Source organism: Ceratotherium simum, chromosome 39 (assembly GCF_057802395.1).
Source record: "Ceratotherium simum simum isolate JZ-2026a chromosome 39, ASM5780239v1, whole genome shotgun sequence".
Lineage (NCBI taxonomy): Eukaryota > Metazoa > Chordata > Mammalia > Perissodactyla > Rhinocerotidae > Ceratotherium > Ceratotherium simum.
The window spans coordinates 7,762,502-7,785,579 of record NC_141938.1 but is presented as its reverse complement, the minus strand read 5'-3'; the positions used below and the strand labels follow the sequence as shown (position 1 = coordinate 7,785,579).

General features: G+C 40.3%; 1 protein-coding gene across 1 annotated transcript; it reads left to right on the top strand.

Moving 5' to 3' along the window:
- The first annotated feature begins 2,820 nt into the window (after positions 1-2,820).
- Positions 2,821-22,414, top strand: LOC101398652 (uncharacterized). Its single transcript, XM_087425543.1, is given in 6 exon segments — positions 2,821-2,906; positions 14,547-14,673; positions 15,310-15,390; positions 15,907-15,992; positions 16,488-18,264; positions 18,267-22,414. Coding segments are annotated over 5 exon segments (2,124 nt in total). The 5' UTR covers positions 2,821-2,906; positions 14,547-14,639; the 3' UTR covers positions 18,413-22,414.
- The last annotated feature ends 664 nt before the right edge of the window (positions 22,415-23,078 follow it).

The following is a 23,078-nucleotide window of genomic DNA, read 5'->3' as shown; positions in this document are numbered from 1 at the left end:
AAGGCCACCCAATGAAAACCACAGCAAATGTGATTACTCATGAAACTTTAGAACCATTCCTGAATAAGGGAGGAATGCCTCATATCAGCGCTATTTCACAACTTAGTATGGGCGGCCCTGGACCATAGGGTAAAATCAGAAAAATAAGAAAAACAGAAATGCATATTTGAATAATAAATAAAGTTACAGAAAAATGTGATTCAATTCAAAACGGAAAGGAACCAATGATTAGAGTTTAGCTTGGTGTTGTGGATAGATTTTTGGGATCCCTCTCCCTGGTCTAACAGGCAAATCTAGCAAGCAAACTACAGAGGCTTTAATAAAGTCAGTGCAATAATGTCCATGCTGTACTGTGAAGCAGCCATGCAGGCCATCTTCAGCCTGTGTCAAATGAACTTGCAACCCCACATCTGACAACTGAAGACACCAGCTGGACAGATCCACAACGGGACGAGGTAAAGGGGTACCTTGCTTTCACATTTCCCAGCTGCATTTCTTAGAGATTGAAGTGATGCCGGCCCTGATATCTGTTCCCCTGCATTGAACCCAGCATATAAGAAGTTCAAACCAAAAAGCACTCATTCCCCCTTCCCTGCTTCTCTAAGTTACATTCACATGTAGATATTAGTTGTTTTATCCTTTGTGTCGCTGAATTCCACAAGGCAAGTGGAGGTAACAAATTATTAAAAGCCCAGGTGGCTACAAACTAAAACTCTGGCTAATTACCACTTCTTGTGGTTTGTTACAGGGAGACTGATATCTCAAAATTATCAAGAAGCTGAAGCTCCCCAACTCCTGGTTCCTGGAGCCGAATCCACCATTCATCACAGGGACAGACAAACGGAGGACACCTGCAGCTTCCCTAACTCTTCTAAATGCAGGCTGATGGGAGAACACCAAACTGCAAAGCCATAGCTCCCCTCCCCTACCTAAAACCTTGTAAACTGCGTAATCGTTAATTGGCGGCAGCTGCCGTCCGCTCCCCAAGGCCAAATTTCGGGTGATGCCAGAAGATTGATTGATGGAGCCCTAAATCTCCTGCTGTACATAGAGATAACAACCGGCTTGGCGCCAGAGAGCTGGGATCCCTCCTCCAACAAATAATCACAGTCACCAAGGATACATTCTCTCCCACAAACTTCCCTTTAAAAACCCCAACTCCTAATGCCTCAGGAGGACTGTGCATTGTGGGGCATGAGCCCGCTGCAGCCTCATTTTGCTGGCAAAATTAAACCAGTTTTCTTTTCCTCCATCCCTGGTCATTGTGTTCATCGATTCGGCTACAGTGACGGGGTCTCAGGTTTTTCCGGCTACCCAAGGACTAATTAATGACCCTGGTCCTTGTCTCCCTCCACGCATAGATAACGTCAGCATCTCTGAACTTGTTTGATGTATAACCAAGAAATTTTTACTTTTTTACCTTTAATGTACAGTCTAGAGAAAATCTCATATGTACTCTATCCCCCCCCTTTTTTTAACATATATGAACTCTAGTTGTAAGTTTTTTTTCTTTTCCTCTTCCCTGCACATGCACTGCTTTGTGAAAGAGATATAAACTGTGCTTAAACTCACACAGCTCTGAGCAGTTCCATCAGAGCACTCTGTTGAACTGCTTTCCCGGAGTTCAAACTCCTCATGCTGATTATTGAATAAATTCCCTCACTAATATCACCTAGACTCTTTCTTCCAATCCACATCTAGCAAAATCATTATCAATAGATGCATAAAACACATTTGACAATTCTTGATAAAAATGTGTATTAAATCAGGGTTTAAAAATCTTTATTTCCACACAGGCCATCCACTGAAAACCACAGCAAACATGATTACCAGGGAAACGTTAGCTCTATTCCTGAATAAGAATGCCCAGTACCAGCGCTCTTTCAAAAAAAATAAAAATAAAAAGAGAAATACACACTAGAAGAGTGAAAAAATAAAAGATTTGCAGAAAATATCATTACATTGAGAACCCAAAGGAATCAATTTTAGAGTTTAGAGTTTTGCATGGTGTCTATTTCAAATAAAGGCCTAAAGACGGGATAGATTGGAGGAGACAGACCACTTCACCGGCTGGCAGCATTATCAGCACGGGAGAATCACTGCAAAGGCTCTACGAACGAGGGGAAAGGCAGGTAGAAAATCTTTTGATGTGCTCGCTGTGGGCTGGGTCCCTACCCGCAGTCTCGCCCTTCGGGCTTGAATATTCAAGAATCCAAATACTCACTGGTCCCGTCCCACCTTCAGCCCCGCCCCCAGGGATAGGCCACGCCCTCCGCCCGCAGCTCTGCCCATAGGGCTGCTTCGAGCGTCACCCTTGTCCCTGGGCCTGCCCGCGCCCAGACGACTCGGGACCCATCCGCACCCACGCCGGAGGAAACCACAATTTCTCTGAAACGGCTGAACGTGCGCTTCCGCTCCCACACCGTAGCCCCGCCCCTTCGCAGCCCAGACAGGAAGCGGAAGTGACGTCACAATTCGCTACAGTCTTCGCCGCTGCTGGGTCGCGCTTAATGCTGCTTGTGGTCCGACGCAGAGTGGGCTGGGTGAGGCCGGCGTGAAGGGGAGGGAAGCGGGTGGAACAAGGAGTCACAGGACGGGTCTGGCCTGGCCGCCGGGGGCCTGCTGAGTGAGGCCCGGTGCGCGCCGCTCGCTTCCCGGGGCCGCGGGGCCGCCCGGCACGGCCGGGTCCTGGAGGCCGCTCGGGCCGTCGTTCCCGGGAGGAGCCGGATCGGATATGCGGTGAGGGCGCTTCTGTGGGGTCGTTTCATCCACTATGCTCCCCCCAGAGGCTCCACAGCAACCTCTGTGACTTTTCTCCAGGGGGAAGAGGATTCCCGCCTTTCGAGTGGGTTGACTCGGGTCCGTGTGCGCGCGTCCTCACTGACCTGGCGATTCCGGCGTGTCCGGTGAGCCCCGGGGGAAAGCTGGTTCAGAAGGGCCTCTGTTCCCTTTTGTATGCGAAAGAGTGTTTCATCTGAGAATCTGGCTTTGTCTTTGCGTGTTCTTTATTACTTTTTGACACGTTATATTCAGGTAGAAATGTGATATATTTTCTTAAATGTTTGTGGTGTGCTTATTTCTGTATAGACATGTAAGCGTAGGTGGACCTTAAGCCTGTCTACTAAAGAGAAACAGGAATACTCACCTGTCTATCTGAATTTCCTAAGCCTGTACGTCCCCACAAAACTTCAAAACATGGACCTCCAAGAAAAACGGATGGAGGCTTTTTTTGCCCTTTGTTTAGAATAATTAGCTTCCCATAAACAGGATGTTTGGACTAAGTATAATTTTTCCCAAATTTTTTGTTTTTAAATATCTTTCATGAAATATCTTAAACCTAAATAAAGTGTGAACAGCCAGTACAATGAATGTCCATTGAAGTAGATTCACCCATCTTTAGCATTTTGCATGTTTGCTCTCTAGATAAATAAGTATCCATTTTTTGGTGAACTATTTCAGAGTGTAAGTTGAAAATAAATGGCAGACATGATACATGACCTTTAAATACTTGGTAATGCATCTCTTAAAAATAAAGACATTGTGCTAATAAAACCACAATACTATTACTTCCCCCAAGAAAATTTAAAATAATAATGTCATCTGCTATCAACTTTGTGTAAAAACTAAAATCCTTACGCTTTTGGGTGTTTTTGGATCTAGGATGCACTCAGGTTTTATATATGGCAATTTCTTATGTCTTTTAGTGTCTTTTAACCTAGAGCATTGGCTGTTGTTTCTCCATTATATTGACTTTTTGAAGAGTCACACATTCTTTTAGAAAGTCACACGTTTTGATATTTCTTTAATTTTTTAATTCAGATATAATTGACATACAACATTATATTAGTTTCAGGTATACAGCGTAATGATTCAATATTTGTATATATTTGGAAATGATCACCACAGTAAGTCTAGTTAACATCCATCACCACAAATAGTTACAAATTTTTTTTTCCTTGTGGTGGGAACTTTTAAGATCTACTCTCTTAGCCATTTTCAAAAACAATACAGTATTATTAATTATAGTCACTCTCCTGTACATTACATGTACCCGGGACTTATTTATGTTACAACTGGAAGTTTGTACTTTTTGACCACCTTTGCCCATTTCTCCCACCCCCGCTTCTGATGTCTACTCATCTGTTCATTGTATCCAAGAGTTTTGGTTTTTTTGTTTGTTTGAGTTCCACGTATAAGTAAGATCATATGGTATTTCTTTCTCTGTCTGACTTATTTCATTTAGCATAATACCATCAAGTTCCATCCATGTTATTGCAAATGCCAAAATTTCCTTCTGTTTCATGGCTGAATAATATACCTCTGTGTGTATATACCACCTTTTCTTTATCCATTCATCCATCAGGTGTGAGGTGACAGCTCATTGTGGTTTTGATTTGCATTTCCCTTATGATCAGTAATGTTGAGCACCTTTTCATGTACCTGTTGGCCATATGTAAGTCTTCTTTGGAAAAATGTCTATTCAGATCCTCTGCCCATTTTTTATTCACATTGTTTATTTTTTTGCTCTTGAGTTGTATGAGTTCTTTATATATTTTGGATATTAACCCCTTAGCAGATATTTGATTTGCAGAAATTTTATCCCATTCTGTAGGTTGCCTTTTCATTTTGTTGATAGTTTCCTTTCCTGTGCAGAAGTTTTTTAGTTTGATGTAGTCCCACTTCCAAAAAATCATCTCCAAGACCAATGTCAAAGAGCCTACTGCCTATGTTTTCTTCTAGAAGTTTTATGGTTTCAAGTCTTACATTCAAGTCTAATCCATTTTGAGTTAATTTTTGTTTATGGTGCAAGATAGTGGTCCAGTTGTATTCTTTTGCATGTGGTTGTCCAGTTTTCCCAAGTAGTTGCTGGATCAACTTCAAAACATGTTTAAAAATCATTCTGGAGAAACATAAGGAACAAATTTTAGTGTTTTTTTTTATTGGTTGTTTGTTACCTTTTTTGTGTGTGTGTGAGGAAGATCAGCCCTGAGCTAACATCCATGCCAATCCTCCTCTTTTTGTTGTGGAAGACTGGTCCTGGGCTAACATCCGTGCCCATCTTCCTCTACTTTATATGGGATGCTGCCCTAGCATAGATTGATGAGCGGTGCGTCGGTGCGCACCCAGGATCCGAACCCGGGCCGCCAGCAACGGAGCATGGGCACTTAACTGCTACGCTGCGGGGCCGGCCTCCAAATTTTAGTTTTAACTCCAAGGTGCTTGTTTTCAAAAAGAATATCTGGTCCACTTTCTTCTTGAGTAAGACTGCTCAAATACATTTTCAGAAGTACAGTATTTTGGCTTATATTGTTCACAGCATTTTATATGCTTCCTGTCTAATTTTTGTAGTTCTATTTTTTTGTGACTTCAGTTTGTGCATATTCCCCCTGTAACATTTTTGTGGTGAATGACAGTTCTCTGACAATCTATAAATGATCATTGAATTACTCTAATGAGCTACACTGTATGCCAGGGACAAGGAAACAATGGCCATCAAAACAGAGATAGTAGGGACCGGCCCTGTAACGTAGTTGTTAAGTTTGGCGGCCCAGGTTCACAGGTTTGGAACCCAGGTGCAAACTTGCACCACTTGTCAACTGTGCTGTGGCAGCAACCCACATACAAAAAAATACAGGAAATAGAGGAAATCTGGCAAGTTTGTTATCTGGACATAATAATGGCTTAATATGAGGGGAGAAGATGTATTGGGAGGGGTTGATATTTCATTTGAGAATGAAAGCATGGATATGATTTAGCTAATCAGGTCATTGGCTAGGGTGAGGAGGTGTAGAGTCAATGAAAACATTTCAGATGAAGGGAACTTCATGAGCAAAGTACCAGAGCAGTTGAGAGCTTAGTGTATTTCCTAAGCTGAGGAAAGAGGGTTGGCTGAAGCAGAGCAGAACCAGAAAATGGTGGGAGGTAATTGGAGAGTGAGGGTGGGACCCAGGGGAGTTACGTACTCTGAACTATGTTCTAAGGCCATAGGAAACTTATGAAATGTTTTAAGAAAGGGAGTAATTTGAATCTACTTACAGTTTAAGTAGATTGCACAAGCTCCTAGTTTGAGAATGGTTTTAGGAAATGTGAGCATTAAGGCACGGAGTCAGCATAGAGGCTTATGATGAATAAGTTTTAAAACACAATGGTGGTAACCTGCAACTGGACGATTATTATGGAATAGAAAATAAATGAAATGACTTGAGAGTTTTATAGAAGGTAAAATTGAGAGAATTTTAATTACTAAATGAAGTTATCCCTTCGTCTGTTGATTTACTAGAGAACATATTGCACTTAGTCAGAGCTTCAGTGGTTGATTGAGACATAGTGAAAAAATTGAATTCCTCAAATTTTGTCACAGTCACACTGAATATTCTCTTTCCCAAAGACTAAATTGTAATGTTAACCACTAATAACTTATATATAAAATAAAAATGTGAGGCTGGCACTATGGCATAGTGGTTAAGTTCAGTGCGTTCTGCTTCCATGGCCCAGGTTCACGGGGTTGGATCCTGGGTGCAGACCTACACCACTAGTCAGCCACACTGTGGTGGGGACCCACATATAAAGTGGAGGAAGACTGGCACAGATGTTAGCTCAGGGCTAATCTTCCTCAGCCAAAAAAAAAATAAAGAGTAAAAAATAAAAATGGGAAGGAGATAGAAGTGAATATTAGTTTATTGGCCTGGAGATTGTGATTGATATCCTTGGATTACTTCTTCAACATCCAGTTCCACAGTTCCCTTGCCCTCAATGAGAACCTTAGCTGGTCTGAGTTGTGTTATCTGGTGGAGCGACCTAAACCTTTATTCTCAAAGAGTCCAAGTCCTTCATTGTCCTGCTTTTTTTTCAGTTATTTTCTATTAACTTTTTCTGTGGAGTATGCAACTCCTAGGAGGTTCTAGGTTCATCCTCCTTGCTTCAGTTTTATCACAGTAACCCAATTACCCTTTGGTAATAGAGAACAATTGCTCCAGGCAGTAGATGAACCCCCTTTTTTAGCCTCTGGTTTAGTCTTATATGAAACCCAAAATGGCCAGGAGGCAATCTCATCTTCCATTTTGGTGGAACCATAATTGTGCCCCCTCCAGGAAGCATTCTATGTTGGAGAGTAAGTTCTCTCAACCTGAAGTCCTCTAAATTGCTGAGATTGAAGCAACAGTTCTGTCGAGGAGCCCTTCCCACATTTACCCATCAATTCCTGGACCCATGTATTCTGGCTACGGGCAGAGAATACCATGTAAGGCTATGTGACTCAAAGCTTATACTGTGTCCTGTGAGACAGAATATCATTCTTTCCTAGGGTTGTTTCCCAATTAGTGCTTGAATTGGGATTTTCGCTGAGCAATTCCACCTTTCATTTATATCAACTCCTTTTGAGTGATGGGGATATGTGATAAGACCAGACCAGTTGATTCCTTGAACATGCTCCCATTGTTGCACTTCGTAATGAAGTTTGTTTCTTGATTAGAAACATGGTGTGTGAATGCCATGACTATAGGTAAAGCATTTTGCAAGTCCATGGATGGTGGTACAAGCAGAAACAGGACTAGCAGAAAGGCAAATCCATATTCAGAACATGAATCTATTCCAGTGAGGATGAATCTTTGCTGCCTCCGTGACAGAGGAAATCCAGTATAATTACCCTGCCACCAGTTGGCTACTGGTCCACTCCAGGGAATGGTGCCATACTGGACACTCAGTGTTCATTTCTGCTTTTAGCATATTAGGCACACAGCAGTAGTGTTAGCTGGGTCATCCTTGGAAAGAAGTTCCTACTGTTGAACTCATGTGTAGGCTTTATCCCTACTACCATGGCCACTTTGATCATGGGCCCATTGAGCAAGCACTGGGGTGGCTGGGGAAAGTAACTGACACCTACAGACTGTGTCATTTTGTCCACCTGATTATTAATGGTCTTATTTTTAGTGGATTGCCTTTGGTGGACATTCACATAGGGGCACAAATAACTTCATAGTCTTTGTCCATTCAGAGATGTCCATTCATATACTTTTTCCCCTACTTCTTTGCCATCAACCTTCCGATCTTGTTCCATCCATGTATTTGAGTATTTAGCCAAAGGATTATCAACTGTTCATGAATTAGTATGTATCCATACATATGGCCATTTCTTACTGTATACCCAGTGGACAGCCAAATATACTGCTTGAAGTTCTGCCACTGGGAAGATTTGTAGTTACTACTATCTTTCAGGGTGATCCTTTGAGTGAGGATATAGAGCTTCACAACTCTACACCTCCAGGTGGTACTAGCTTACTACGCAGACTCATCTGTAAACCAGACTTTTGTCTCAGTCAGCTGGATATAAGGACTATCATGGAAAGGTATAGACATGGACTGAGGGAGAGGAGGTAGTGCAACTGCAGTTTGTGTTGAAGGAGCCTTTGCAACCTACCATACAGTTTATTTGTAGTCACTGTAATTGCCTAAGCTTGATCTCTTAGGAGCTTTCATGTTCCCTGGTTTCTTCGGGTACATATTTACAGAGTTGGATTTATTTTGTATGCAAGCTGTTATCTCCTGCCTTGTGTTTTCTACCCGTTCCCTTTGATTTTGCACTAGTTTTGAGTCTAGAATCAACAGTAGGTGATGGTGCTCTGTCTTGAGAATGAGAATTCCGTACAAGGTCTGTGCTCGGAGTGAGATTATCACAGAGTTGTCAGGCAGAGGAAGACTATCCTCAGAAAGCAAAGGGCAAGCTACTTACTTCATGGTAAGGGAGGATTAGAGTGTCTTGAGTGTTCAAGATTTTAAGTTTCATCTGGGTCCCACTAAATGTTCCCATTTCAAGTTTCCTCTGTCTTCCCTGATCAGTCCCCTCAATTTCACATTAACAACTATGTGAGACTGAATTTAACTATGGTTGAACAATTAAATTTTACCTTTAATTTTCAGCAGTGTCTTCCCTCTCTGATCAGAAAAGGTGAGTTTTTAAGAGCTGTCATGGAATCTTTGAGGTCCCAGAATTTGACTTGAGCTCCAAGATAGTAGATCTGAGCTTGTTTTCTGGGCAACTACACTCAAAAGAATCCATCTCTCATCACAACCATTATAATCATCATTATTGCTGTAATTGTTAAGTGTAGCATTCACCTGGTCTCCCAAGGCAAGTGCTTCAGCTGGCTCTGTATCACAATCAACCAGGTGCTAGCTTGACTGTTGTGACTCTATGAGTGTCTTTCCCATTTGCAAGGAGCTCAGCTCTTGCTGCAGTTCAAAGGCTTGACCAAACCTATCCCCAAATCTCATCTTTACTCATTTGTCTGCATGGACCACTGTCCTTTTCAATTCTGTATAAGTCTGCATGAAATCAAGAGGCAGAAATCATACTTTGATTTAAACAGGAGAAATGTATTATGAAGATGTAAGGAGAATTCTAATGGATATCATAGAGTTGATGGAGAAAACCTAAGAAAGGCCAAACTTATAGGGCGGCCCTCTCCCCAAGACTTGACTTCAGACCTTGTAGGAGAAGGTGTCATGGCAGTCCGTTGGGTGGTGAAGAAGTTTCTTGATTGCCAGGGCCAGACCTAGTCAGCAGTCAGAGGGCAAGCAGGAAGCAACCCTCTAGAATGCAGACAAACCGTGACTGGTGGGTAGATGTGGAGTGAATTGGGGTGGCACTATGTGTGCAAGACCTAGAGCACTAAGTATCCATTTAAGGAGGCCATAGGAATCAACTGACTGGTGTGCAGGTAAGCCAAGGCTGGTGGATGAGTGCTCAGAAGATGGTGTGCCTCCCACCCTTACATTCTTAAGGTAATTAAATACATTTGTGAAAACTGAGATGTATGTTGTGTTATGAACAGTTATTTAGCTATAATCTAGATTCTCTTGAAGAGTGGTGTGAAGGTTCTTCATTGTCTCTTGATCACCAATCACTGGGTGTCTTCAGTGAGCCAGGCTCTGCACTCCTTGTAGTGCAAGCATTGGCATCCAAAACAGGCATAATGCTACCCATGATATGCCAAACAAAACAAAACAAAACACCTCTCCAAGAGAAAGCTGATCCTGATGTAAGTCAACATTGTCAAAAAGCATTACTACAGCTACAGAGATCCTTATGATAAAAGATTGTTTCCTCAAAAATATAAAAATTCAAATATGTATCAACTCTATAATATTGTTGCAGATATATAAAGCACTGCTTGAAGTAGAAGAAGTAGACAAGTCCACAATTCTAGTGGGAGATTTTAATGTATTTCACCCATATCATTTCACTAAACAATAGAGAAAAATCAATTGAGACATTTATTTTAAAAACAATGTGTGAACTGCCTTATATACTTACATAGAATAGTGTATATATTAACTGATTGAACTCAGAAAGTGCTTGTCTGGGAGCAGTGAGTAAGGAATGGACTGGAAGGGACAAGAAGGCTTTCTAAGGAGGTTACGTATGTTCTGTATATTTAGACCGGTGATTACACGAATATATGCAGTTGACAAAATTCATCGACTACATACTTAGGATCTCTGACTTTGATTGTATGTTACTTATATCTCAATTACAAATTAAAAAGAAAAGTAAAACATTCTATGTAGACACCACCTGACTAAACACATTCATGGGCCTATTCAGTAAAAGGACCCCCAGATTGAAACCCCTGGTAGTAAGTACAGTTAAGCTGTGAGTGTAGACACACGGTTTTTCTGACCATATGTGTTTTTGTGTTTTAGTCTTCTGAACTGTAGAATAAGGACTGTGGGGTTGTGAGGGTGAATTTGGTTCATGGATAATGAACTGTGGAACTTCCAGTGGTTGTCATCATTCAAGTACCATTTTGTAGATCAGCATTTGACCTATTGTGTTTAATTTATTGAAGGTTATTGATTTTTAAGAAAAGAAACTTAACCTTTAAATACAGAATGTTAAAAGACAAACATGAAGGAAGTCTATGGAAGAAATGAATAATCATAAAAGCTAATTCGGTGGAAGATGGAACTGATAAGGTGGCTGGCTGAAAAGACTCATAAAATAGACAAATAGTGGACAAAGTATGATGTGGTGTGGCCCCTTTTCTAAGGCAAGGGGAGAGCGCAGACCTATTTGACTTGAGTGTTTCCAAGCAAGACCTGAGGGGGCTTTCCAGTACTTGAAGGTATTCTGAGTTTTTTTGTAAAAATTTTGACATACTTTTTCTAATCTTTTGGATCAAATGTGGAAGAACCAATGATTATTTCCCTTTTCTTCTATTACCTTGCCCATGAATCAACAGAATATGTGTGCTTTGTGTATGTGTGTATGGCAGTCAGAGACACGCTTCATTTTCTTACAAGCTTGTTTTCCCCTATGAGTTATGAATTTATATATCCATTATTATTGTCTATATTCTCCATTAGGAATGTTGGATCTTTAATGCCTAGGATGTTTTCTGTATACGTTACTGCTCTCAACTGAGTGCCTTAGCAGAGAGACATAACTGCTTCATTACTTACTGAAAGAATAAAGGAATAAACCAGCAATAAGAACTTAAAAGGAGGCCCAGAGCTTCAAGCTTCTCCAAACACCCGTCAAGGGAAGCTCACAGGTGTTGACTGAGTAAAACATTTTGTTTTTCTTCCCTTCGTATGCCTAGCAGCAGTCTACACCAGTGCTGTTCTATACAAATATAGCATGTAGATTGTACATATAATGAAAATATTTTCAGTACCTATGATAAACAAAAGTGAAAAAAGTGAGATTATTTGTAAGAATGTATTTTAGGGGCTGGCCTGGTGGTGCAAGAGGTTAAGTGCACATGCTTCGCTGCAGCGGCCCGGTGTTCGCTGGTTCGGATCCCAGGTGTGCACCGACGCACTGCTTGTCAAGCCATGCTGTGATGGCATCCCATATAGAGTGGAGGAAGATGGGCATGAATGTTAGCCCAGGGCCAGTCTTCCTCAGCAGAAAAGAGAGGATTGGCAGATGTTAGCTCAGGGCCGATCTTCCTCACACACACACAAAAAAGAATGTATTTTATTTTACCCCGTATATACTAAACTACTACTAAGCATGTAATCAGTATTAAAAAATGGAGATGTTTTACATTATTTTTTTCATTCAAAGTGTTCAAAATTCACTGGACACTGGGTTTTTTATCAGATATATTTGATTTGTGTTTAGATCATACAAAATTTACAGTTGAAACAGTAGATTCAAATATTCAAATTGTTCAAAATATAAAAGTGAGCTACAAACTTCTAGTGAGGTATCTGGTAGATAATGGTCCTTGGTAAATGGCAGTTGATGTTGCTGATACTCTAGTTATACAGCATACTGTTTTACTAGGTTTCAGCTATGTCATCTGCATAGAAAGAGCTAATTTATCATATTGGATGACAAATAATATCCATTGATTAATGATTGATATGGTGCAGGACTTTAGATAACCCAATCTCCAAGGGATGGAGATAGCCCTATCCACTTTTATTTATAAGCTATCCTGAAATAATCTTGGTTCAAGGAAAGGAGTGTTCAGGCAGATTTTACCATCGATCTTGCAGGACGATGGCCTATGATTTGTCCCATGGTAAGTCCTTGTTAATGTCCTTTTTCAGAGACTGCTTTAGGTTCTCCCTGTACAATGTAGAGTCCTTTGGTCTGGGCCTGAGCAGTCATGCTGCTGGTTCATATAGGAGGAGCTGAAGTGGGCCAGAGAATGCTGTTCTCTAAGTCAGCTTCCTAGTATGTGTGCATTAGGTAGAGTTGCTGCATAATTTTGATAAATCAAAAGCAGTAAGGGGGCTGGCCCGGTGGCTTTGCGGTTAAGTGCGCATGCTCTGCTACTGGCGGCCCGGGTTCGGATCCCGGGCGCACACCGATGCACTGCTTCTCTGGCCATGCTGAGACCGCGTCCCACATACAGCAACTAGAAGGATGTGCAGCTATGACATACAACTATCTACTGGGGCTTTGGGGAAAAAAAGGAGGAGGATTGGCAATAGATGTTAGCTTAGAGCCGGTCTTCCTCAGCAAAAAGAGGAGGATTAGCACAGATGTTAGCTCAGGGCTGATCTCCCTCACAAAAAATAAATAAATAAATAAAAAGCAATAGGATATATTGGAGTATATGAGGAAGCCATTTGGTTTTGGCCTGACCTTGTTTTTCCAAAAGGCCTGTTGAGCATGCATTGTATATCTGCTTTAAATATTTACTGTGTCCCAAAGATAAGAATGATACCCCTAAAGATAGGGATGTAATTTCCCCCCATGTTAGCATTTCTTTAAGGATAAGCATCTCTTCCTGGGAACTAAAGATTAATTACTGACCTGCTGTGCTCACCTTGTGACCACTGACCTGTTGACCACCGATTTGCTGTGCTAGCTAGGTATCTCGTGACAGTTGTAAAAGGGAGATTCCTGTCATATTTGATGTATGCTTTTTGTTCCAAGATGCTATATAACCACTCTGTACACCCCACTTCTTTGGTGCCCTTCCTTGCTTGGTGAAGGAAGGCCCCGGGCTGGTCCTCAGATCTGGCTCATAATAAACTCACCACAATTTTGATTTATAGATTGATTATTGATTATTTGCATCAACAATCTCATTCATGGATTTTATTGCTTTGACAGATGAGTCAAATTACTCACAGCTTAGGTTTCTTTACCTGTAAGTGAAACTACTACTCTTTTCCTGATGGGCTGCATGGCTCACAATCCCCTTTTCTGGCTCCAGGTGAGACAGGACTACTCTTGTCATTTTATGGCAGTAGTTTGGATCTTCTTGAGTGTGCAGGGTTATTTGGAAATTTCAAGCTATAAAGGGATGATTTCTAGGCAGGTGAATGTGGGAAGTATGGTCATCTCTGGGGCCTCATGCCTTCTTTCTTTTCTCCTAGGTCTTCTTTCTACAAACCCTTTCTGCCTTCCTGAGGAATAGATGGAGTCAGAAAGGATGGTGACTGACTGTTTGACAAATTGTTCCCAGGTGAGAAGAAAGCGTATTCTACTAAATGACGTACTACATCCACCAAACAGACACATTTCCTTCTAAGTAGACCTGTCTCCAGAGATTCTTAAAGAAATAAAGCCAGTCAAGGATGGAGTTCCTGTTGAATTTCCTCACAAATTTGAGCCTTATATTGTTGGTGTATTACCTTAAATAATCTGAGTATTTCAGTTGTTGCTACCTAGTACTGACTCTGATGATGGTAGCTGCGTAACTTTAATATTGCTAGGTGTGCTGACAGATGATGAGGAAGATGAGAGTGTGCATTTCTCAGAAGAACTTGTTTATTCATGAGCATTTACAAGTGTTTGCAATTTCAGGAGTGTCCTGAGAGAGGGCAATAACATGAGAAGAGCTTTTGGTGTAGTTGTGGTGAGATAACTTCATGTGTTAGAGGTTCCATTAAAGCCATAACTGGAGGATATCAACTGTACGTGAGTGTAGTTAGAAGAGTACTTAGGACGATTGCACCCTGGGGGAGATGATGAGAGACCTTAAGACCCTCTATTGCCCTTGGGTCTCCCGTCTTCATTCCTCAGTGAACATTGATGGAGATGTTACTTTACTGAAGCCAGCTTTTGTGTGGTGGTTTAGGATTCCGTGACCTTTGACGATGTGGCTGTGAACTTCACCCAGGAGGAGTGGACTTTACTGGACCTAACTCAGAGAAACCTATACAGAGATGTGATGCTGGAGAACTACAAGAACCTGACAGCAGTAGGTAAGGCTGCCATCATTCCTATAGCCTCTTATGGAACAGGTAAATATTACATATTTACTGTGTTCCAGGATGGGTGGTGTCAAATCTGAATTCAATGACAAATAACACATAGTGTTATATGTGCTATAACACATAGCAGACACATAGTGTCTGCAGTAATGGGTTTTAATTCAGCATGATTGCTATAAAAATGTGATTCTAGGACTAAAGCAGCACCATAACTGTGTTAGAAACATGCATTCTCAGATTCTACTTTGACATACTAAATGAAACTCTGGCACTGGGGCCCAATCATCTGTGTTTTAAGAAATACTAGACATGATTCTGATGGACACCAGAGTCTGACAACCACTGGTGTAGTGGTTTCTCCCTGAGAATGAAAATCTGTTTTTGCACGTTATTTCCTCTTTCAGTGAAAGTCTTAACGCTTTGTAAATGTGTATCTGTACATCTGAACTTGACTTCAGGGGCCAGAGATAAACGATCTCTTTGGGATACACAAAGAGGATGTTTACATTTTTATCTGATTTGTAATATGTTTAGTATATTCATTAGAAATATAGATCTTGATTCTTAGAAGTGTTTCTCATCTTTTGTAGGAGCTTTGTCCATTAATATATCTTTTCTTGTGGGCAGGGTATCAGTTGTTCAAACCCAACCTGATTTGTTTGTTGGAAGAAGAAGAGTTGAGGACAGTGGAGAGAGGAGTCTTCCAAGGTGAGTGATTGTGAAGATCTTTTTTGGTCAATGAAAATTTCACCATGTTTGGAGTAATAATGAGGAAACTTCTTAAGATGTGCTTTTTCTCAGATGGCTAATGTCATTGGTCTCTGACTCTTTGGGATGTCTTCACATACCTTCTTACTGTATGTTGCCTAAAATTTCCTATGATTTCACAAACTGACCTTCTTTTTTTTTTTTAATTCTTTATTTTTTTGATGTATGCTCTTAGTCTGGAGCTTGCTTACTTTCTTTTCCTGATAATATTCTGTCTCTTTTCCCATCATGTTTAATTGTCATAGAATCGTTTTTTCATGAACTGCTTGATTTTCACTCCACATCCTTATCATTGTTAAATTGTTAACCTAGTAAAACTACTCAAATCTGTCATGCTTTTTCTCTTTCTACCATATTTAATTTGTAAACAATTCAAATGGGCCTTCTCTCGTTTAATTCCTTTAACCTACCATTTCTTTTTGCAAATTTTACATGTGTTATTCTCTTTTACTTTAGAATCGGAAATGCTTCTTAAAAACAAGGACTCAGCAGATTGTCTGCAGGATATTTTAGGGGAAAAAACATCCAGTAGGATAGAAACGGTAAGATCAGTAAGTTTGAAAAGAGGTATTTCCTATTTTCCACATTTTGAAAAGATTGGAATTCCATTCGATAGAAGATAAGTACAAGTGATAGTTGAGATAAATGGCATTCACCCGTAGAGAGATAGTTGAGATAAATGGCATTCACCCATAGAGAGCAATGTCTCTGATGAGATATTGTGAATATGATGAATTTGGGGAAAATCTAACTTGTGTTCACAATTAACACAACTACTCATTCCCAAATATGTAGACATTGGGTTTTTAAAAAAAATTCCCAGAACTGATTAGGAATCTTTTAAGATCAGAGTAGATTGCAAATCATTTGAGCAGAAGGATTCCATCATTCAACTTGAAAGAAACCAACAGGGTAGGAAATTGTATGAATGTAATGGAAATTGTAAAAGTCTAATCATCATACTGATATTTCTATTTTGAGATGGGTAAGATCAATTACTGATCCTTGGAAATCTTTTAATCCTTATTCATCCACAGGAAAGAATCCACAATGGATGGGAACTCTGTGAGTGTAAGGAATTCGGAAGAGACTTGAGGGAACAATCATGCCTTAAGACACACAGGAGAACTCAAAATGGAGAGAACACTTATGAAGGTAATCAGTATGGAAAAAGCTTCCTTACACTGCAGAAGAAATTCTCTACTAGAGAGAAACTTTCTGTATTTAATCAGTGGGGAAATGCCATCAACCTGACTCCAAATATTGTGTCTTGGAAAAATAGCATGCTACAGAAAGCTTTTGACTGCAGTGACAGTGGGAAAGCCTTTGTTAATCAGTCTTACTTTCCGGCACAAATGAGAAGTCACAATAAAGAAAAACTCTATGAAGGGAAGGAATATGGGACAGCTTTTATTCACTCCACAAGCCTTGGTGTACGTGTACAAACTCACACTGCTAAGAAACGTTATGAATGTAAGGAATGTGGGAAAATTTTTCGGTATTCTGCGTACTTTAAAGTTCACATGGGAATCCACACTGGAAAGAAACGCTATAAATGTAAGGAAAGTGGGAAAGCCTTCATTAATTCTTCTTACCTTGCTAAATATATAAAATCTCATACTGGAGAGAGACCCTTTGTATGTATGAAGTGTGGAAAGTCCTTTAGACGGTCCTCATACCTTAATATTCACATTCGAATTCACACTGGAATAAAACCCTATGAATGTAAGAAATGTGGGAAAGCCTACACTGCATCCTCAAGTCTTACTAATCATATAAAAACTCATACTGGAGAGAAGCCTTTTGAGTGTACTGTGTGTGGGAAAGCATTTGCCAGTTCTTATTGCTTTATCACTCACATGCATACACACACTGGAGAGAAACCATATGAATGTAAGAAATGCGGAAAAGCCTTCACCTCTATGTCAAATCTAAGTCAACACATAAGAATTCATGCTGTAGAGAAACCCTATAAATGTAAGGAATGTGGGAAAGGCTTTACTAGGCATTCAGACTTGACTAAACATAAACAGATTCACACTGGAGAGAAACCCTATGAATGCAATGAATGTGGGAAAAGCTTCATTAGGAATTCAGACTTAACAAAACATAAACGAATTCATATTGGAGTGAAACCCTATGAATGCAGTGAATGTGGGAAAGCCTTCATTAGGCGTTCAGTCTTAACTGAACATAAACGTATTCACACTGGAGAGAAACCCTATGAATGCAACGAATGTGGGAAAGCCTTCAGTAGCCATTCAGGCCTAACTAGACATAAACGAATTCACACTGGAGAGAAACCCTATGAATGCAATGAATGTGGAAAGGCCTTCATTGGGCACTCAGACTTAACTAAACATAAAAAAATTCACACTGGAGAGAAACCCTATGAATGCAATGAATGTGGGAAAGGCTTCATTAAGAATGCAGACTTAACTAAACATAAACGAATTCACACTGGAGAGAAGCCATATGAGTGCAGTCAATGTGGGAAATCCTTTATTAGGCAGTCAGACTTAACTGAACATAAACGAATTCACAGTGGAGGGAAACCTTTTGAATGCAATGAATGTCAAAAATCCTTCATTAGGAATTCAGACTTAACTAAACATAAACGAATTCACACTGGAGAGAAACCCTATGAATGTATGGAATGTGGGAAAGCCTTCAGTGTTTCCTCAAGCCTAACTGCACATGCAAGAATTCACACTGGAGAGAAACCCCATAAATGTAAGCAGTGCGGGAAAGCCTATACTTTTTCGAGAAGCCTACGGAGACACGTACGTATTCATGCTGGAGAGAAACCTTTGAATATGAATGTGGGAAATTATTTACTCCTTCCTCATATCTGAGTACACATTTGAGAACTCACACTGGAAAGCAGCCATTTGACTGTAAGACACATGGAAAGCATATTTGTATTTCTCAACATTTTGCATACATATATGAACTCACATAGAAGAGAAAGCATATGAATGTAAGCACTGTAGGAAAGCCTACAGTATTTCCTCAAGAGTAACTGAACATGTAAAAATTCGCACTGGAGAGAAACCATGTCAGTGTAAGGAATGCAGGAAAGACTTCATTTGGTCCTCAGTCCTTAGTAAACATGTATAAACTCACAATAGAGAGAAGCCTTACAAATGCGAGGAATGTGGAAAAGCCTACAAGTGTCCATATTTGTCTCAAATACATAAAAGAACTCACACTAATAGATGCCCCATGAATTTAAGCAGTATGCGAAAGCAATCAGAATCTGCTACAACACAGCATGTAAGAAACCACAGTGAAGACTTTAAATGTTAAGAAATCTGTATAGATGCAGCATATAGGGTAGTTCTGTAGTTGTATTTTGAACATGTACCATTCTGCCCTGACCATTTTTGGGGATGATATGGCTTTCCTTTCTCTGATAGCAATGCTACGCCAGTGTAGTTTCTACACCTCTAAGTTGCAGCCTGGTCAATAGTGGGATTACCAGATTTAGTTACCTGGATTTTCTTGTTATTGACCTGGTTTAAGATTGTGAAGATAGTGACCGCTTGAATCAGTTCACTACTCACAGATTCCATCCATAGTGCCTCATGCCAGCCAATGTGAGGAATATAATGTCTCTGTATATGGTCTAAAAATGCTTTTGTTCTTCCCATCTGATCCTTTTGGATAACAGGTCAGGGTGCAAACAAGGGAAGAGTTTAGGAAAAGTGAGATTTTGCTACTATTGGGAGACACCATGATTTCATGCCTTTGTGGGAGAACAACCACCTTATCAGCTGTAGAGGACCTTTAAGCTTAGGCTGTGAAGGAAGTGGGTGAGAACAGTGAATGTTCTTTTTCACCCCTGTATCAAATCACCACAGCCTGGCATGAGAACCATATCTTTCTAGCTCAAGCCACAGCTGCTGCTGTTGGTGTAACCTGCTTCTGTGCTTGTCATTCCATCCATGTGCTGTGAAAATGGAGAGACTCATGCAAATATAGCTGGTCCTCAAAATATGCTGTACTTGATACCATCACTGGAAGTTCCTAAATGTGAACCTTCAGTGCAGACCACAGACCAGCACAACCTTGTTACAGTCTCAATGATACAAATTCGTAGAGTTCTGATGCTTGACCAGCCTTGGGTTACATCATGTATGGCCATCAAGGCTGCAGCTGCTTGCAGACATTTTCTTGAGGTTTAATCAAATCGTTATAATGGTAGTCCAAATGAAGCTTAAGAAATCCTGAACACAAAATACTTATGCACCTTCATCTGTCTTGTTCTGACTCATCTTGTTGAATATGTAGAGTATGCAAGATCCTGATCACTCTTCCCCTGGGCCATTTCTTATAAGTGTGTTTGCAGTGAGGAACCATGGAAGATGAGATCATCTCTCCCATTAAGTTGAAGAGCCAGCTTGCTTACTACTTAAAATAAACCGGGTTCCACAATGTTAGCATTCATTTTCTGTAATGCAACCCAATGTGCAGACGTCTATGGGGGCCCTTTCTGTCATCTTTGAGAGACTTGGGGGCAAAGGTAACCAGTACAATTATGCTGATGCTCATGCTGCTGGCCATACCATGAGTAAATTAAATCTTTTGTCTGTGACTTCAGCATCTTAGATCATCTGCCAACATTAATGAAATAGTGACAAGATAACATAATATCTTGGAAGAAGGGAATAATCAAACTACATATCCAACAGTTTTGGTGATGAGAATGGCACATTGATAGAGACGTGGCTTTCTGGAAGAAAAGGAACAATGGTGGCCTGGCTGGGTGTGAAGACATAAGAATATCTGCAACCCATATTGGAAATTTCTTTCCCCATATGTTTCCTCATGATATGGGTGAGAGAGGGAAATAAGGATCCTTGCTGTCCTACTTATTAAGGAAGCTCTTCAATGAGTATGTCAGTAGATATACCAGCATGGTTTTCCTTAATTTCTTAATCTTACTGTGCATTTAGTTTTCAAATGTGTATTTTTATACATACTTAATCTGGAATTTTGAAATATCTAAGTTTTTTAAATACAATCTTTAAAATCCATTTTTTTTTTAAACTTGGAACATTGAGTCTGTAATGCAATTACTAGTAAATTTGGATTTTTGTCTAGCATCTAATTTTTTTCAGTAGTTAACCCATTTTTCTTGTCTCTCTGCTCTTATTTTTTTTTCATATGATTTTACTGTTTCTGATTGAAATTTATAAAACACTAATTTTATTCTGGTTGCTACCCTAAAATCCTTCGACGTTTTTCATTTAACTCTGAATTAAAACTTTTTCTCTCCTACCAAGTGTACTGGGTCTTAGGAATACAGTAATGCCATTATTTGACTTCTGAGCAACACACTGGCAGAGAGACCCAGAAATAAGTCCATAGTTAGAGGAGCTTCTAAACAGGTCCAAGTGCAAGAGGAACAGGTCACCCTGAGAAGTGGGAGAGCTTCCCTTTGGGAGAAGTTATGTGTGACAAGGACATGGATGCCCCTGTGGAGAAGTGCTAGGTATCATCAAAGACTGAACTGAAAGCACTATCATATGATAAATATTGGCCACCTCCTTAAGAGGACACACCAGTGGAGATTGCCTGATTGCCCTGCTGTGGAAAAAACTTAGTGATGATGATGGGGACAGGTATGCTTAATCTACAGCACTGCCTGGATCTTACTGGCTTCATGTTAGCCTTTTCTATCCCAGATGGCTTCTCCCGATGATCTCCCTCAGCCCCCAGTGGTGCCATCTATTGGGTTTCCCATTGGTGGTGTTCCCTGGTCTTTTGGGGACCACTGCAGCTCTGGCCTTTTCTTCACTCATAGCCCTGACTTGCCTTCCTCCCAACTTTTCTCCCTTAACTCTTCTGCTACTTACATAAAAGGTGGCCTGTGGATCCCTGGGTAGAGGGAGCTTACAAAAGAAATTATTGTCCCTGCTGTGTCTTTTTCCACAAGATGTAACAGCAGAAAGGCTGTTTAGTACAAGAGCCTTGAAGTGAGGCTGAATGTTCTTCATTAGAAGTAAGGAGTAGAGCAGGGTCACCATGCATTTGTGTTCAATTAGAGAAAGTAGATATTTCATTTCACTCTTTGAGCTTCTCAACCAGTTAACTTCTGCCCCCTTGGAACATACCACCTTTCACCATTACTCCTTAAGGGAAGATGGAATTGCTTTCATCAATGAAATCAGTTTCATCATTCTTTCCTCATGGTAATGGAAAAGGTAAGGGGACAGCTTGGGGTTTTACTTCTGCCTCAATATAGCACATCTCACTTCTAGAGAAAAGCAAAGAGTTCTTGGTCAATAAATGTGTTTAGATGCCCATTCCCTTCACCAGTTATGGGCTGTGTTCATCCCATGGTGACTCTTGGGGCATCAGGTCCCTGGGCTACTCTGGAGAGCCATTTGACCCCTCCCTAGACCATGCAGATTAGAGGTGAAATCTCTGCAAGGGTGACTCCCAGAAATACTGGGCTACCCTCATCTGGGTAAATAGAACACTGTATTATGCGTGCTTCTTACTTGAAACACTTCTCACTGGCTGCTTTATATCAAAGCCCACCTTCCCTCTGCAACCGTTGGCCTTCAGTGACATCTGTCTGCAGCTCTCCCTGTATGAGCCACCTGCCAGAGCCTGCCTGGTAAATAACAGGACATTCCTGTTTTTGAGTGGCTGGGGCAGCTGTACTCATGATACTATTAACCTTCCTGTGTGGGAATCTATAGGAGTGATACAACACATGGACATTTAGAACTACTGTTTTGTCTTAGGTGTATTATTCTGTGAAATGCTGGCAGAGCAGTTTGATTTTTTATTCTCGTTTTTTAACACTACATTCCTTGATTCAGGAGCTGGATTTAGTAGTAATTTTAAAATCTAACTTTTTATTTGCAAGTTGATTTACAATGTGTTTTGAATACATGACTGAGATGTATAAATTTAATATTACTAATAAAGTCTCAAGCACTTTAAGGTCCTTCTGTGTATGCGTGGATATTCTATTGAACTGGGTCTCTATGAGAGGTACTTCCAGCCAAGCCAGTTTAGAATTTCTTTTCCCCTAGATCTGTGATTTTTGGAGGTTCCATTAAATAATACTGATAATTCTCCATTCACAATTTTTTATTATGGTAAAGTATATACCACATAAAGTTTACTCATTGAAACTTTTTAAATGTGCAGCTCAGTGGTGGTAAGTACAGTCATATTGTTGTGCAACCATCACCATCATCCATCTCCAGAACTTTCTCATCATCTGAAATTGATACTTGGTACTTATTAAATACTAACTCACCATAGCTTCTTTCCCCAGTCCCTGGCAACCACCATTCTACTTTCTGTCTCTGTCTCTAGTTACCTTGTATAAGTAGAATCATACACTATTTGGCTTTATGTCTGGCTTATTTCGCATACCAGAATGTCTTCAGGGTTCATCCATGTTTTAGCCTGTGACAGAATTTTATTCTTTTCTAAGGCTGATTAATATTCCATTGTATGTATACGCATTTTGTGTATCCATTCGTCCATTGCTGGACACTTTGCTGGCTTTCACCTTTTGGCTACTGTGAATAATGCAGCTTATGAATATGGGTGTGAATATATCTTTTTGAAGTTCCTTTTGGGTGAAACTCACAGGGGAA